We start from the raw sequence: 19,404 nt of genomic DNA, 5'->3' as shown, positions 1-19,404 counted from the left end.
GGTCGTCCAACTCATGCAATGGTGGAGTAGGAGGTCGTCCAACTCATGCAATGGTGGAGTAGGAGGTCGTCCAACTCATGCAATGGTGGAGTAGGAGGTCGTCCAACTCATGCAATGGTGGAGTGGAGGTAGTCCAACTTGTGTGATGGTGGAGTGGAGGTTGTCCAACTCATGTGATGGTGGAGATCGTCCAACATATCTGTGTTGATGTGGTGGAGACGGTGGGCATTGTGGATACAGGAAAATGCCTCAGAGCTGGATTTCCTCATCAGAGATGCTGGGGGAATGCCACAAAGAGGGTTTTCCTCATAGATGCTGGAGAATGCCGTGAAGCAATGCAACGGTGTATCATAGTAGGATGCCAGATGAAGAGGGATTTGCTTGTACTACTTGTATGATGGAGTGAATTAATGCAGCAGTGCTTCTAAGTAGGATGCTGGATGATGCAGCTAAGAGGGATTGCCTCATATGTGATGCTTGGCTATGTAGGAGAGAAGGGTCTGTGCACGTAGCAATGCTGGATTTTGGCAAAGATTGTTAACATTGGGAGAAGACTATGTTCAAATGAAGCCACTGTTGCAGAGTTGTGCCTCAGAGGAGTATTTAGAGCTGTATGTAGATTTGGAGTTTCATATCTCACTGCTGGTCACCAGAATGTAAATTTGTAGGTTACTTCTATTGGTGAATTAATGTCTGGGAATGTTCTTTACTTTAATGTTCCAGACTGCTCTCAGGTCTACAAATACAAGGCAACCACTGGAGTAACCTCGAGGGGGTTGCCTGATTAAATATATTTACAACTGTACAAGTAGGTTGTTCCTATATTCACATTTAGGAAAAATATAAGAAAGGTTGGTCATGTCAAATTGAGCAACAATCACAGGCACCGCACCTATTGTACTCTAAAGGCGTGAGGTACAGGTGTTTAACCCCTTCCATACGGTGCCGCACACGTAGGCGTCATGAGGAGCAAGTGGATTCGCGACGCTGCCATATCGGCGTCTTGATTATATTTATTGTAGTCGCCCCTGTGTATTTACATTCTCCCAAATGCGCCCTGAATCCCATTCTCTGTGGTTTTCAAAATTCGCGGGTGAAAGAGAGAACGATCGATATAAGCGGCGACTATATTTTATGATGCGAATATTATTACGTTACGTCATACGGCTGGCATTGGCTGCTGCCCGCGAGATTTAAGTCCCGTACTGAAGTGGTTAAAGCAGATGTTTGGGTGTCTGACCCGAGATACAGCAAAGCCATTGTCAAGTTTAAATGTTGGCTGGAAAAGTTAGCAGCTCTGGTCACTGTTCAGGTCTGGATACAGTGGCAATGTCCCTTGGGAGGAAAATCCAGAAATATAAGGGATATCTTGAGTTGCCTGAAGATTCACACTCACTCTATATGCATGCTGAACATTGAAGGAGATGATAACAGACACACTGAACATCGAAGATGTTAACAGACACACTGAACATCGAAGATGTTAACAGACACACTGAACATCAAAGGAGATGATAACAGACATGCTTAACATCAAAGGAGATGGTAACAAGGTATAAAGTTTAGGAAAAGATGAGATAAAAAGTTTATTGAGCATAGTTGGAGAGACACAAGGCAAGGTGTTGACAGGATTAGAACAGAGAGAACAATTGGTGAGAAACAGTGTAGGTTTAGGAAAGGTGGAGTGCATGGATCAAATTTTTGTGGTAAGGCAATTTGTGAGAAATTTTCTTGATTTAGAAAAAGCTTGTGATGCATGAGGTGGAATGGGCGGGGGATGGGGGGTGAGGTAGTATGTGTGAGCAATATTTGACGCAGCCCAAAGGGATTTCTCCCCGTCTTCTCCTTTTATGCATGGGGGGACGGAGAGGGGGGGTCGCCGATTTTAATGAAGCGGCCTTGCTGTGGATGTGCTGTGTCTTGCGACACTGCTTCTGACCCAGGGCAGTGGACAAGGTGCAGGGATGACCCGTCATCCAGGAGAGCTAAGATAAGAGGGAGGGTGGAGGGGTGTGGAGTGTATTCAGGGATGGAATGGGTGGGAATGATTTTATGCCTTTTCCTTTTTGGCTACCTCCCTTGTAAGGGGGAAAAAGCCTTGGTATATGTATGTATGTATGTATGTAAGAGCAAGGTGATGAGGTACAAAGGGTAAGGGTAGCAGTAAGTTAGAGGCAATTCTCAAAGAAAAGAACTTAGAGGAAGTGGACAGTTTTAAATATTCAAGGTCATATGAGGCAGGGAATAGAGGATTGGAGATGGAGGTAAACTGTAGAGAGGGAAGCAAGTTAATCCCTTGAAGGAATGAAAAGTCTCATGAGAAAAGGGCATCTAAGAATGCAAGCAGGAGGACTGTATGAAGGGGTAACTGCCTACAACATTCTTATAGATTTGAGATTTGGAATTTAAGGGAGGCAGAAAAGAAATTTAAATGTGTTTGTGATGAAGTATTTGAGAAGTATGGTGGAGGTTACAAGGATGAACAGAGTGAGAAATAAAGATATGTGGAGAGCTAGGGTGGAAAAGAAGCTGGCAGATCAGGCTGATGGAAAAATACTAGGACAGTTTGGGCACATGGAAAGAATAAGGAAAGACTAGCAAAAAGAGTGTGAAAGGTAGAGGTAGCTATAATATTGCAATTGATAACTATTTGGTTTCTGTAACTGGAAATTAAGATTGAGCCACCAAACTTTTTCTTTACCAACTTGACTAATAAGAAAAGTGAGAATACTAACCTTGTGGCATCTGTGTAGCAAGGGGTGAGGATATTGTGACAAAATTATGTTCTGTTGATCCATAATGCACTGGCATCTGCCGCCCCTTTCCAATGTCTCCTTCATTTCCATAGCACTGGTTCATAAATTTATCTAGAGTAAAACCTCTCCACATAAGCACACCTGAAATGGAAAACTTATCAATAACTACTCAGAGAATTGTAGCATCCTTTCAACTTAAAATACCTCTGGAAGTATTATTCTTTCTATATACTAAAGGCTTCTTCCCTATTATGAAGGAGGTAGTCAGCCAAGGCAATCTACCTTCACCCGTCCCACTCCCATTTCTTTCCCTTTTATCTTAGTTCCTTGTGGATGAAGGGCCATCCACCTCTCTAACTCACTGCCTGGGTCAGAAGCCATGCAGCAAGACAGTGTATCCACAATAGGGCCTCACCACTTTAATTCTACAGTGATCCTCCCTCCTCATTCTCTGATGCAAAAACAGAAAAACAAGGAAAAATCTCTTCAAGCTGCATTAATTCATTGTCTAGGAACAGCCATTCTCCACTAGCACTTATCTCTCTTCTACCTGCCCTGAACAACAAATATTTCTATTTTACTCAAGGCCCCCTCACCCCATCCATTCATCTCATTCTTCCCCTCAATTTCACTCCATCCACCCCTGCCTTCCACACTCTTTTTGCTAGTCTTTCATCATCCGTTCTTCCTATGAGCTAAGATGATCCCAGTATGTTTTCATCAGCCCTATATGCCACTTTCATTCCCATCCCCACTTTTCTCATCACTTACTCTCTCACTCCATCCATCCCTACAACCCCCACCATACTTCTCAAACATTTCATATCCCATTTCAATTTCTCCTTTCTGCTTCCCTTCACTTCCAAGCCTTTGCCCCATGCAGTATTACCCCTTCATATAATCTCTGCATCTATCTCCAGATACCTATTTCTCATGACATTTTTATTAACTCAAGATATTTACTCATTTCCCTCACTCTTCAGTGCCTCCATCCCCACTCCCCCTATTCCATGTTACATGTAACCCTAAATACATACATATATCAACAGTTTTCTCCCCCTTACAATGTAATGGGAATGGGTATTATGGTTGTAATGTATGATTATCTATAAAGTCACCTGGCAGGTTCCTGATAGTATATTTGTATTCCCTGCCAATTCGATTGATATTTCCTGTGCATCTGAGCATGGGATGCTATGTAAAGCAGTCTCTTGTCATTCATGAGGTAGGGAGCAAACAGTTTTTCAGGTGTTGTGAAATATTTTTATTTAAAATATTATTTTTACAGTTGCTCCAACTTTCATTTAACCCACCATAATACGATAGTGCGGCAGTTAACAACTTTAATGTGTGACACTTTAGTGACATTCTCAGTGACAAATGAACAAAACTAGTACTTCTGAACTACTGGCTTAGTGGATGTTTTGGCACATATGTTCTTTCCCTTTCTCCTGCACTCTTTTTCACAGCTAGGTTCAATCAAAATATACAATACATCAGGGTCAATTCAACCAGTCATTTTTGCCACTGACTCAGATTTTCTTGTAAGTTACATACATATACCAAGGCTTTTTCCCCCTTACAAGGGAGGTAGCCAAAAAGGAAAAGGCATAAAATCATTCCCACCCATTCCATCCCTGAATACACTCCAAACCCACTCCACCCTCCCTCTTATCTTAGCACCTCCTGGATGATGGGTCATCCCTGCACCTTGTCCACTGCCCTGGGCCAGAAGCAGTGTCGCAAAACACAGCACATCCACACCAAGGCCGCTTCATTAAATCGGCGACCCCCCCTCTCCGTCCCCCCAAGCATAAAAGGAGAAGACGGGGAGAAATCCCTTTGGGCTGCGTCAAATTTTACTCACACATACTACCTCATCCCTCCATCCCCCCCGCCCAATCCACCTCATGCATCACAACATCATCCATATACAACCATTCTCCATTCACCCCTGTCTTCTGTCCTCTCCTGTCCTTCCTCAACAGACATTCCCCTCTTCCCCCTTCACTCCATCCATCCACCTCATCCTAGGACATCCCCTCATGTTTACTCCCTCCACATCTGCCTTCCATACCTCTTTTACTAGTCTTTCTTCACTCATTCTTTCCATGTGTCCAAACCATCCTAATACTCTTTCATCAACCCTATCTCCCAACTCCCTTTCCACCCCTGTTCTCCTCCTCACCTCATTCCTCACTCTATCTAGCCTAGTAACCCCCATCATACTTCTCAGACACCTCATCTCAAACACATTCAAACTCCTTCTCTCTTCCTCTCTTGTTCCATGTTTCTGCCCCATACAGTGCTGTTGGCACAATCACTCCTTCATATAGTCTCCTCTTAGCATCCATTACCGAATGTCTATTCCTCATTACACTCTTAAATCCACCAAGGCATTTACTTGCTTCTCTCAATCTACATTCTACCTCCACCTTCTCCTGCCACATTTGCACCCAAGTATCTAAAACTATCCACTTCCTCCAGTCGCTCTCCCTTTATGCTCACTTGCAGACTACTGCCACTTTCACCCCTTGTACATCTCATCACCTTACATTTACCCACATTTATCTTTAGCTTTCTTCTATCGCATACTCTCCCAAACTCTGTCACCAACTTCCTCAATCCCTACTCCGATCCTGCCACAAGCGCAGTGTCGTCAGCAAACAACAGTTGGCTCACCTCCCACTTTTCTCCATTTTCTTTAACCATCTCCAATCCCTGACCCACTACCCTTCCATTTACCTCTCGCACTACCCCATCCATGTATAAGTTGAACAGTCAGGGCGACATAACGCATCCTTGACGAAGTCCCACCTTTACCTCAAACCACTCACTCTCTCCATTTCTAATCCTGACACAAGCTCTACTACTCTCATAAAAGCTCTTGACAGCTCCTAGAAGCTTTTCTCCTATCCCGTATATCTGCATAACCTCCCACAGTGCCTTTCTGTCTACCCTATCGTAAGCCTTTTCCAGATCCATAAAAGCCCAAAAAACATCCTCCCCCTTTCCTATAGCTTTCTCACATATCTGTCTTACCACAAAGATCTGATCTACACAAACTCTACCCGTCCTAAATCCACACTGTTCCTCACCAATTACTCCCTCTCTTCCTCTCCTAATTCTCTCAATCAAGATCCTCCCATAAGCCTTCCCAACTACACTTAACAAGCTAATCCCTCTGAAACTACTACATTCACACTTGTCCCCTTTTCCCTTGTAAAGTGGAACTATACAGGGACTTCTCCAGTCCTCTGGCACTCTACCCTCTCTCCAGCAAACATTAAATAACCTCACCAACCAGTCGACCATCACTGTACCTCCTTTTTTTTAGACATTCTGCATGGCATCCATCCAGACCAGGTGCCTTACCTGCTTTCATCATCTTAACAACTGCCTTCACTTCATCCTTCCTTATTTCTCCTCCATTTTCCTCACTCATCACTCTCATTTTCTTAGCATTTCCCACTGCAGCTATCTTTCCCTCCCTATCCTCCTTCACATTTAGCAACTCCCTAAAATATTCTGCCCATCTTTCCCTTACTGCCTTCTCTTCCATTATCATCTCTCCATCTACACCTTTTACCTTTTCTTCTCTACTTGATTTGCCTCCTCTTCCTCTCTTAATTTCTTTCCAAAACATCTTTTTATTACTTTCAAAATTTTCTGTCATACTCTTACCCCATTTCACATCTGCTCTCCTCTTTGCCTCCTTTACCTTCTGCTTTACTTCTCTTTTCTTTTCTTTCTACCTCTCATATGACTCCCTCGTCCTATTTTGTAACCAATCTGTGAAAGCTCACTTCTCTTCTACAACCTTCTTTGTTTCCTCATCCCACCATTCACTACCCTTCCTTCTATTTCCTCCTGTCCTTCTTGTTCCACACACCATTCTTGCACACTTTGTGACTCCCTCCTTGAACCATCCCCATTCCTCCTCCACTCCTAGCTCTACTCTATCCTTCACTCCCTCCCACTCCTCCTTCAGCTTCTTCTTGTATTCCTTCTCCTTTTCCTTTAAAGAGTTTACTCTAAGCACCTCCCTACCTTTTGCCCCTTTCCTCTTTCTCCATCTATCCTCCACTCTCAACTTACCTTCCACCAAAAAATGATCTGATATTCCCCCACCCTCTCCCCTTAGCACATGTACATCCTTAACTCTTCCTATCATAATCCTATTTACCACTACATAATCCATTAACGCTCTATCTACCACCCTTCCATCCACCACCCTCTCCCATGTGTACTTATGCTTGACTTTCTTCCGAAACACTGTATTTGCTATCACCAACTCCCTTTCTAGACACATTTCCACCATCAACTCTCCACTACCATTCTTTCCTGGAACTCCACATTTCCCAACCACTACATCAATTGGACCATTTCCTACCCTAGCATTAAGGTCTCCCAGTATTATTACATTGACATTTCTCCCTAAATTCTCTATGCACTCATTTAATCTATCCAAAAGGTCTCCCTTTCTTCTACACTCTTCTCACTACCAGGCCCATATGCACTTACAAAGACCCACATCTCCTTCTCCAGTTTCACCTTCATCCACATTATCCTTGAGGAAACCTCCTTCCACTCCACTACCCGTTTACCTATCTCTTCACTTACTAGAATAGCCATCCCTTCCCTCCCTCACCCTCTCTTCACTCCTGATAACCTCCCATTTACACTCCCAAACTTACATTCACCCTTCCCTTTCAACTTAGTTTCACTCAAAGCCAACACACCCATCTTTCTTCTCACAAACATACTACCTATCTCTTCCCTTTTACTCTCATCTGTACCACATCCACGCACATTAAAAGACCCAAACCTTAGGGTGCTGGTCGGAAAACTCCCAAGACCCCCTTATGCCTTTACTTTTTCTTTTAGGAATGTCCCCTGTGGGACTACAGGGAGAAGGATGCCTAGTCCCAATCCCCATCCCTTTCTTCTCGCCTCTTACGATCCAAGTGGAAATACTTGGTGGCAGTATTCTTTTCCCCCACCACCTACTGTACTTAAAGACCTTTAGACAAATTCAATGGTATGTCTCACTTCTGTAGGTCAAATGGTTTCTGAGATACAATTCCTCAAATATGGGTCACAAAGGTCATTTTTGCAAAAGTTAAAAAAGTTCAGTCAAATATCTTGGAGGCTATTGCACCTACAGAGATCATTCTGATACCATTTTAAAGCTAATATGATTCCCTACAACTTTTATCAATGCACATATTTCCTTACATGGTAAAAAAATAAGTTTACCTTTGATTTGACCTTGAAAAGGTCCCTTGACATAGAAATAACTTATTTTGTAACTTTCCCTAAAAATTTGTACATACATATAGCAAAGTGTTCATAATGAATTTTCTTTGAGAAATTTTTATTTTATGAGCTACAGATTTTTATGTAAGCACAGCTTAGCCAAAAAAGTGACGATTTTTGGTGTTTGATATGTACTGTATATTGTACAGGTAAACGTCGACTTACAATGGCATTAGGTTTCGATAGAGCCATCGTAAGACGATCTCATCGTAAGTCGATCCCCACTCTGTTCCGTGGTCACTGTACCTAGCCTACCTGTATATTAACCACCAGAGATACTTAATATAGCCTATTAAACATGTACAGTAGTTTATTTAATTATTTTTATCCTTTTTACCATATTCAAACACTATAATATGTATTTTCAGTACGGATCTTAAATCTCGCGGGCAGCAGCCAATGCCAGCCGTACGACATGACGTAATAATACTCGCATCATAAAATATAGTCACCGCTTATATCGATCGTTCTCTCTTTCACCCGCGAATTTTGAAAACCACAGAGAATGGGATTTAGGGCACATCTGAGAGAATGTAAAAACACAGGGGTGACTACAATAAATATAATCAAGACGCCGATATGGCACCGTCGCGAATCCACTTGCTCCTCATGACGCCTACGTGTGCGGCACCGTATGGAAGGGGTTAAATTATCATATCGTCGTCGTCGTCATCGTAAAGTCGAACAATCGTAAGTCGCGGCCATCGTAAGTCGACGTTTACCTGTAATTACCATGGGCATAGCCAGCCCTTCAGTTCTTTGTGGGAATACCATTCAGGGGGGGAGCAAAGTGCTGTCATGGTTAAGTCCTTAATGAGTGCCTGCAAGACTAAAGGTATGATTTTGAAACTGAAAGAAAAAATATAAAATGCTAAATTTTTGAGACATTCACACAAATAAGAAAATATAAGGAAAGAGTAACAAATATATATATATATATATATATATAACTATATATATATAACATATATATATATATAACATATTATATATATATTATATATATATATATATATATACAGGTAAACGTCGACTTACGATGGCCGCGACTTACGATTTTTCGACTTTACGATGACGACGACGACGACGATATGATATATTTAACCCCTTCCATACGGTGCCGCACACGTAGGCGTTATGAGGAGCAAGTGGATTCGCGACGCTGCCATATCGGCGTCTTGATTATATTTATTGTAGTCGCCCCTGTGTTTTTACATTCTCTCAAATGTGCCCTGAATCCCATTCTCTGTGGTTTTCAAAATTCGCGGGTGAAAGAGAGAACGATCGATATAAGCGGTGACTATATTTTATGATGCGAGCATTATTACGACACGTCGTACGGCTAGCATTGGCTGCTGCCCGCGAGATTTAAGTCCGTACTGAAAATACATATTATAGTGTTTGAATATGGCAAAAAGGATAAGAATAATTAAATAAACTACTGTACATGTTTAATAGGCTATATTCAGTATCTCTGGTGGTTAATATACAGGTAGGCTAGGTACAGTGACCACGGAACAGAGTGATACACAAATTGGGGATCGACTTACGATGAAATCGTCTTACGATGGATCTATCGAAACCTAATGCCATCGTAAGTCGACGTTTACCTGTATATATATACACATATATATATATATACACACTCAAACCTCATTTATCCAGCCTTTACATATCCGGATTTCGGTATATCTGGACGTTTTGAAGCAGCTGGGCAGCTAAATATTATCTTAGTACTACTAAAAAATTAATTGGATGGGTTCTATGACTTTTGGGTGGTTTTGCAAAACGCCTCGCACCCCTGTGTTGACGTGGTGATTTTGTAACGCTTCTCAAGCCAGAACCTTTCTGGGTCCCAGCTAATCAGAGGAAGAGACATGACGTAGTGTTCCAAGTAACGACGACATGACGTCACAATCTTCAGCATTTCACTTCTTATAATAACATATAATTTAAAATTTCATTTGACCAAAGATACATACATACATATATATATATATATACATATATATATATATACATATATATATATATACATATATATATATATATATATATACATATACAGGTAAACGTCGACTTACGATGGCCGCGACTTACGATTGTTCGACTTTACGATGACGACGACGACGATATGATAATTTAACCCCTTCCATACGGTGCCGCACACGTAGGCGTCATGAGGAGCAAGTGGATTCGCGACGCTGCCATATCGGCGTCTTGATTATATTTATTGTAGTCGCCCCTGTGTTTTTACATTCTCTCAAATGTGCCCTGAATCCCATTCTCTGTGGTTTTCAAAATTCGCGGGTGAAAGAGAGAACGATCGATATAAGCGGTGACTATATTTTATGATGCGAGTATTATTACGTCACGTCGTACGGCTGGCATTGGCTGCTGCCCGCGAGATTTAAGTTCCGTACTGAAAATACATATTATAGTGTTTGAATATGGTAAAAAGGATAAAAATAATTAAATAAACTACTGTACATGTTTAATAGGCTATATTCAGTATCTCTGGTGGTTAATATACAGGTAGGCTAGGTACAGTGACCACGGAACAGAGTGGGGATCGACTTACGATGAGATCGTCTTACGATGGCTCTATCGAAACCTAATGCCATCGTAAGTCGACGTTTACCTGTATATATATATATATATACTTATGAAATTTTCATATTCAGTATTTAAAAGTATAGCCAACTCCTGAATTGGTATCTATGATGCGTACTTTTCCAAGCAACGACATGACGTCACAATCTTCTGCATTTCACTTCTTATAACTAATCAAGTCACTGCCTTCGTCTACTGAATAGAGGTAAGAGCTCTATTTATACTATATCATAAAGTTTATATCTATAAACGTTGCTACTCGCTCAAGTCCCATGGAACTCCCTGCATGATAATGATAATGAGTGGGATTGGGATTGGGAGTGGAAATTAATTGGATGGGTTCTCTGACTTTTGGGTGGTTTTGCAAAACGCCTCGCGCCCCTGTTGTTTTGTAACGCTTCTCAAGCCAGAGCCAGTAAGCCTTTTTCGTTTTAACACACACCCTTTCATTACTTTTCCAAAATGTCTGAGGAAGTTTCTTCTAGGATGAAACGTTATCGACACTTCTGGAAATGGGTGACGTGCTCAAAAAAGATACAAAAGAAAGATGCCAAAAACAACTCTAAGCTTCTTGGACAGCTTCGAGCAGAACACGTAAAGACCCGGAAAGGTTCCAGCGTGTTCTGCTCGAAGCTGTCCAAGAAGCTTAGAGTTGTTTTTGGCGTCTTTCTTTTGTATCTTTTTTGAGCACGTCACCCATTTCCAGAAGTGTCGATAACGTTTCATCCTAGAAGAAACTTCCTCAGACATTTTGGAAAAGTAATGAAAGGGTGTGTGTTAAAACGAAAAAGGCTTACTGGCTCTGGCTTGAGAAGCGTTACAAAACAACAGGGGCGCGAGGCGTTTTGCAAAACCACCCAAAAGTCAGAGAACCCATCCAATTAATTTCCACTCCCAATCCCAATCCCACTCATTATCATTATCATGCAGGGAGTTCCATGGGACTTGAGCGAGTAGCAACGTTTATAGATATAAACTTTATGATATAGTATAAATAGAGCTCTTACCTCTATTCAGTCTCTTCCCAACATATTTCTTTCAAAATAAAATCACCCATAATTACCAGATTTCATTTTTCCTTTAGTATTTCATTTAGTGTTTTTCTTGTGTCTTCCAGCATTTTGGAGTGTTCATTTTCATTCCATGCATGAGTCTTAGGTGGGACATAAATCACTGCATAATTTCTATTTTTCATATCTCTATCCTCAACTCGTATCATAATCAATTCCACATTGTTCTCTACTGTAATTTTTGTCACATTTAGTCCTTTCTTGGTAAGTGACATCACTCCTCCACTCTTTGTTTCTCTATTCCTGTACCAACAATTATATAATCCTTGTCCTACACTATTTGGAAGTAATGATCCTTTCAATTTTGTCCCCACAATCCCCATTATATCTGGTTTTTCTTGTTCTAGATAGTTATTCAATTCATCGATTCCTGATATCAATCTGTCTATGTTGGTATATGTTATCTTTTTTTCCTTTTCTTCTTTCTCCTGCATTTCCTTTTCCCATATGTACCATTTCCTCAGTCTCAAGTCCATCACTCTCCAAAAAAACTCCTTTCTTTTTCTGTTCTTTTCTCATTCTTTTCCTTAGCTTCCTCTTTAAGTGTTTTTTCCTTTTCTTTTTCCTCATCACTCAGTTCCTTTTTTATCCCTAGATTTTTGTAGTTTTTACTTTTTGCTAGTTTTCCTACGTTTGTTAATATTTCTTCTGCTATTCTCTGTGAATTAAGTTTTACTTTAAGAGGTCTATTCTTCTCTTCAGAATATTTGCCCATCCTATAGATATCTTCTATTGCCTTATCATCTTGTCCCTCCTCCTGTATTTCTTTTAGTATTTCTGTCACTATATTCTTCTCCTCTTTTTCCCTTTGGAACCTTATTAGACCATGTTTTTCTTTGATACCATAGATTACAATACATTTTTTGTCTATTGTGTCTCTTACCCAATCTCTTTTTTCTTTTATTACTTCTATTACTGTGTCCTTTGTACTTTCGTTCATTTGTTTATTGACTATTTCGTTAAATAGTATTTTCTGGTTTTCTTTGTCTTCATTCATTTGGTTTTTGATTTCCATCATGTTTGATTTTTTTTATATTTCCTCCAACTTTGCCTGCCTCTATTAATATTTTTTCATTAACTTCCCTCAACAAAGTTTCATTTTTAAATGTGTCTTCATTTTTCATATTTTCATTATCATTTTTTAACTTTAGCCAGTTCCTTTTTCATTTCTTCCAATTCCCTAACTAATAGTGCAATTTCCTTCCTCAATTCACTCACTTCTTTGTATAATTGGTTATATTCCCTTTTCCATTCAACAATATCCCTTTTCATTTCAAATATTTCTTGGCTTATTAGTATGTTTTTGAGGTCGAAACCTCTTCTGTTATGAATCCATGAAATTATTTGTCTTCATATCTGGGGCTTTCTATGTTACATATTTTCTAACTACTCCCAAAGGCATTTCGTACTTACTCATGTCCAATCTTCTTTTTGTTGTCCCTGTGTATGTTGGTTTATCATCCATATCCCTTCTTTTTTCTATTCTTGTTGAACTTCAATCACTTTACTACATCACAGTACCACTCGTCATAGCCTCCCTCCAATCTGTTTACAACTAGGTAAATCACCAAATTTTCGGTTTGAGATGAGGTGTCTGAGAAGTATGATAGGGGTTACTAGGCTGGATAGAGTGAGAAATGAGGAGGTGAGGAGGAGAATGGAAGTGGAAAGGGTGTTGGGCGATAGGGTGGATGAAAGAGTATTGGGATGGTTTGGACACATGGAAAGAATGAGTGAAGAAAGACTAGTAAAATAGGTGTGGAAGGCAGATGTGGAAGGAGTGAACATGAGGGGTCAACCTAGGATGAGATGGATGGATGGAGTAGAAGGGGCTTTGGGAAAGAGGGGAATGTCTGTTGAGGAAGGACAGGAGAGGACAGAAGACAGGGGTGAATGGAGAATGGTTGTGTATGGATGACTATGATGCATGGAAGGGTGTGGTTGGGGGATGGGGGGAGTATATGAATAATATTTTGATGCAACCCGAAGGGATTTCTCCCCATCTCTTTTTCTGCATGAGACAGAGAGGGCAGGTTGCCAATTAAATGAAGCAGACTTGCTACATTGCTTCTGACCCAGGGCAGTGAGTGTGGGGTGGTGAGTGGGTGTGGAGCATGTGGGGATGAAATGGGTGGGAGTGGATTATGCCTTTGACTACCTCCCTTGTTAGGGGGAAAAACTCATTGGTGTATGTATAAACAGTTAGGTAAATACCTGCTTCTCTGTACTGGCCATAAACAACATCATCAGGATTAAGAGCAGCAGCAGAACCTATATGTGTTCCTTCTTCTCCATAGTTAGTCATGTAGAAGGATATGCGACCCTGTCGCTGGGATTCATACATGATGCGATCCATTGTGTTGAGCAATGTCATCCGATGGTACATCTTAACAACTGTGTTTTCATCCAACTGTTGGGTGAAACATTCAGCATTAAATTCTAAAACAATAATCCCCCCACTGTGAGAGGATTTCATTCAGATATTGTACATAACATAATTTTCAAAATTTTTGTTCAGTTTTAATCATTATAAATCTACTGGACATTTACACTGATAAACTAGGTTCACTAATGTAATGCCATCAATAAAGTCATTGCCTCTGGTTTCTTTTGTAGGAGCCCCCCAGTTTTCAGGTAGCCAACAACATCCATCAGACAGGCAATACTTTTATATACCATATTTGTCTTATTCCACTGTGTAGAATGAATGATAGGTCTATAGGAAAAAATATATATATAACGAGCAATGACAAAGATGAAAGCTATTTTTGACAGTGGTTTCATAGTATTTGGCAAAAGGAGTAGTTACGGTGAAATGGTTACCAAGACTGTCACATGCCTGAGAGCACTTGTTGATCTATAGTTCCACAATACAATAGAAAGGAAAACATGAATGTACCAGTTACTTAAGGATTATACAGGGAATTATCTGTTATGTAGTTATAGAGAAATGAGTCTGGAAGTGGAATTGCTAAGGTATATGGGAGGGCATTTCAACCAATCAATCCCTGCCCCTGGTCTCTCTTGCAGAAGACCTGCAGCCTTCAGCTAACATGCTACAGCCTCTAGGCTACTCTACAAGTCATTCAGGGAAGATATATTGTGTTATCTGAGGCATATAATCATGGGTCATCACAGTATGAGAGGTTCTGTGTTCTCTGTATAATGGTTGTATCTGTGGCAGTTTGAATCTGTGGTCAGGCCTATTTTGTGTTAGTATTGCTTCAATGCTGGATGGTGTCCTGAGTGCAAGTGTGCTAATGTGGTTCTTACCAGATTTTTTTTTTTTTTTTTTTTTTTTGGGGGGGGGGGGGCTTATGTCTGGTGGTTGTTGGTGAAGTAGTGAGTCTTGTGGTCAGTCTTGAAGGGCTGGTTTATTGATCAAAATGTGTTTTGGTGTGGAAATTTTGTGTAGTATAGGTGATAGGTTATTATAAATGTTCAAGTAGTATACTGCTTTATTTGTCCTCATTCTGCTGGTAGTGCTTGTGAGATTAAGAACATAAGAATGAAGGAGACTGCAAGAGACCATAAGGGCTACACTAGGCAGTTCCATGTCTATTACCACCTGTCATCCCTATCCATAAGGTTCTCTGCTTCTTAAAACAACCAATAGTTTCAGCGCTTACTACATGGTTACAAAGTCTATTCCATTCACTGACCACCCTATTAGTAAACCAATTCTTTCCTATATCCTTCTTAAATCTAAATCTGCCCAATCTAAATCAATTACTGCAAAGTCCTGCCCTGATGTCTTTATAATGACCTTGTTTGCATCACCCTTGTTAAAACTTTTGATCCACTTGAACACCTCTTCTTAAATCACCCTGCACTCTGCATCTTTCTGAGAGGAGAGTGTAAGTTAATGTGTCTAAGTCTCTCTTCGTAAGATAAATTTCTCAGCCCATGTATCATTTTGGTCATTCTCCTCTGTACTGATCCTAGTGAATCGATGTCCATTCTATAAGACGGGAGACCAAAACTGTACTGCATAGTCAAGGATAGGTCTAACGCTAGATATATTTTGATAATTACCTCTGCACTTCTATTCATAACCATCCTAGCAATAAAACCTAGCGCTCCATTAGCTTTATTCCTGGCACTAATGCACTGTTTTCTGGGTTTAAGGTCAGGACTCACTAGAACTCCCAAGTCTCTCTCACACTAAGTTTTCTCTAAAAATGTGTTATCTAAGCTATATCTATTTTTGAGGTTGTGTAGCCCTACATTTAACATGCAGCACTTTGAGATAATGAAGTCCATTTGCCATTTCACCAACCATGTGAACAATTTGTCAAGATCGTCCTGCAGAATCTCAGCGTAGTCTCCTGACTTAATTAGGCATCTGGGGTATTGGTTACACATTATGACAAAGTAGCATACAGCTGATACTTTAGGGTCTATATGAGGCACCCCTATGGACCAGAGCCACATATCAATTTGTTTGTGAAGGAAATCTCTGTTCATAGACAAATGACGATACTTTTATTATACTGCAACTGTCCCTTCGTTATGCTGTCCCCCCACCACATGTTACTATCCTGTACCATTTCTCTAAGTATTAATTTCCTCTTTTTTGCCTACCCTGAGGTGAGGGAAAAGAATGCTGCCACCAAATCTTTACACCTGAGCCGTACGAGGTGACAAAAATGGGACAGGGATAGGACTAGGAATCCTCCTACCTGTAACCCCAAAGGGGACATTCCTAGAACAAGTAAAGGTATAAGAGGGTCTAGGAGTTTTCCAACCAGTACCCTAAGGTTTGGGTCTTTTAATGTGCATGGGTGTGGTACAGATGAGAGTAAAAGGGAAGAGATAAGGAGTATGTTTGTGAGAAGAAAGATGGATGTGTTGGCAATGAATGAAACTAAGTTGAAAGGAATGGGTGAGTGTGAGTTTGGAAGTGAAGCTGGGAGGTTCTTAGGAGTGAAGAGAGGACGATGGAGAGAAGGGGTGGCTATGCTAGTAAGCGATGAGATAGGTAAATGTGTAGTGGAGTGGAAGGAGGTTTCTTCAAGGTTAATGTGGATGAAGGTGAAGTTGAGGAGTTGTGGATTTTTTGTAAGTGCATATGGGCCTGGTGGTAAGAAGAGTGTAGAAGCAAGGGAGGCTTTTTGGATGGATTTAAATGAGTGCACAGAGGGATTAGGGAGAAGTGTCAATGTAGTGGTACCACGAGACCTTAACCCCTTCCATACGGTGTCGCACACGTAGGTGTCATGAGGAGCAAGTGGATTCGCGACGCTGCCATATCGGCGTCTTGATTATATTTATTGTAGTCGCCCCTGTGTTTTTACATTCTCTCAAATGTGCCCTGAATCCCATTCTCTGTGGTTTTCAAAATTTGCGGGTGAAAGAGAGAACAATCGATATATGCGGTGACTATATTTTATGATGCGAGTATTGTTACAACACGTCGTACGGCTGGCATTGGCTGCTGCCCACGAGATTTAAGTCCCGTACTGAAGTGGTTAATGCTACGGTAGGAAATGAACCAACAGATGGAGTGATTGGGAAGTGTGGAGTTCCAGGAAAAAGTTGTAGTGGAGAGTTGATGGTGATGTCACCTAAGCACAAGTGACATCTCCGTATGTTACAGTGATGTGTCTAGAAAAGAGAGTTGATGATAGCAAATACAGTGTTTTGGAAAAAAAGTCAAGCATAAGTACACATGGAGAGGGAGGTGGATGGAAGGGTGGTAGATAGAGCACTAATGGACTATATAGTGGTAATCAAGAGTATAGTAGGAAGAGTTAAGGATGTACATGCTCTAAGGGGAGAGAGTGGGGGAATATCAGATAATTTTTTGGAAGGTAAGTTGAGAGTGGAGGATAATGGTTGATTGATTTATGGAGTTTTTGGCTCGAAGGCCAAGCGCCGGAGCCAGTAGGCCATTCAGCGCATATTTATCTTTTAGTTTAAAAAATAAAATAAAAATAAAATTCAAGTAAAACAATTAAAACAATAGACATTCACGAACACACTTCAACAACACACACTCACAAGCATTCACACACAATTTTAAATTTCAAAAATAAATTTATGTCTTTTAAAAACTTTAAAACGTTCTTCACACAAGCTTTCTCCCCTAAAATTTCTTTAAAAGATAAATCTGTTAAGAAATTTGCCCTGCGCTTATTAGAGAATGCAGGGCACTGAACTAAAATGTGTCTTATTGTCAAAACTACTTGGCAAGGTGGGACACTGGGGGGCCAGCCTTTCTGCCCCACTTGCCATTAAAAATTTATGTGTAATGTAGGAATGACCAATTCTCAGTCTTGTCAAGACAATGCTTGACCTTCTGTCCAAAGGAGGACACTTCCAAGGGTTCACTAAGGGATGAATTTCTTTTAATTTATAACTGCCGTTCAGCCTTGTCCATTGCTCTTGCCACTTCTTCATTGTATAACAATGGATCACTTGTTTCAAGTCCGTATGTGGGACTTTTCGGTCTGCTATATGGCTGAGCCTAGTGGCGGCTTTGGCTGCAGCATCGGCCTTTTCATTTCCAGTGACACCCACATGGGACGGCACCCAGCAAAAGTTTACTTTTATCTTCTTTCTGTTGTTTATGAGAATCAGCCATTCCTGTATTTCTTGCACTAAAAAATGATGAGGCGACAAATTATTTACACAGGATAGAACGCTCATGGAATCTGTAAAAATAACAACGTTCCTACCACATGGAACAGAATTAAAAACAAACTTCAGGGCGTTGCTGACTGCCAGCAGTTCAGCAGTAAAAACAGAGCTAAAATCAGGCAACTTTCTCTTTAAAACTGTGCTATCAGTTACAACAGCACAACAAACACCGTCTTGGGATTTTGATCCATCTGTATAAATAAAAATTGCATCAGCATGTACTGATAAATGTTCTAAAAATTCATTTTTTAGCTCTACAGCAGTTCTGTTTTTCTTCTTTTTTAAGAGGACATATTTCAGTGGGGCATCGGTTCCATGGAGGGAATTTGGGAGGCATGATCTCAGCAATTGTCTTAGGAACAAGTCCTACCTTCTCTGTCCCAACTTCACATCTCACTTCTAAAGGTTTCGGCACAGTACTTTTCCTTGGAGCTCTGTCTACCGGCTGCTTTACAAATTTGAAGTTTGGATGTCAAGACCCGAGATATATATCTAAGGCTTAATTCCTCCCTGCGAATATACAGGGGAGGAATTCCTGCGTCCACATACAAACTGTCCACTGGAGATGTTCTATAGGCTCCCGAACAGATCCGTAAAGCCATATTGTGGACTATATCAAGCTTCTTCAGTGAACTTTTACATGCCGATCCATAAATTTGACATCCGTAATCCATTTTGCTAAGGCACAATGTTTGGTAAAGCCTTATTAAAGTTACACGATCTGCTCCCCAGTTGAAACGAGACACTACTTTTAGTATATTAAGTCACTGTTTGACAGTGTATACAACCTCGTTTATGTGATTTGTGAATGTCAACCTTTTATCCAAAACCAGACCCAAGTATTTTACTTCATCTTCATACGGTAATATGACACCCTCTAAGAATAGTGTAGGTATTTCTTCCTTGCGTCTTAGTCTGGAAAACCTTATGGCTTTGGTTTTTTCAGCAGAGAATCTGAAGCCCCTGCAATTAGCCCATGTTGTTGCTAAGTTAATAACCTCTTG

General features: G+C 40.6%; 1 protein-coding gene across 1 annotated transcript in view; it reads right to left on the bottom strand.

Annotated features, from left to right (window-relative positions):
• The window catches only part of LOC143041740 (2-oxoisovalerate dehydrogenase subunit alpha, mitochondrial-like), a 118,686-nt gene that overhangs the window by 66,741 nt on the left and 32,541 nt on the right, over nucleotides 1-19,404 (bottom strand). Inside the window, exons 3-4 of the mRNA XM_076213752.1 lie at nucleotides 13,973-14,168; nucleotides 2,736-2,897 (exon numbers count right to left, since the gene is read on the bottom strand). Of these exons, the coding sequence (XP_076069867.1) occupies nucleotides 2,736-2,897; nucleotides 13,973-14,168 (358 nt within the window). The remainder of the gene's footprint in view (nucleotides 1-2,735; nucleotides 2,898-13,972; nucleotides 14,169-19,404) is intronic.

Source organism: Oratosquilla oratoria, chromosome 32, assembly GCF_046742065.1.
Source record: "Oratosquilla oratoria isolate Oo_2021 chromosome 32, ASM4674206v1, whole genome shotgun sequence".
NCBI lineage: Eukaryota > Metazoa > Arthropoda > Malacostraca > Stomatopoda > Squillidae > Oratosquilla > Oratosquilla oratoria.
This window is presented reverse-complemented; position numbering and strand designations above follow the sequence as displayed.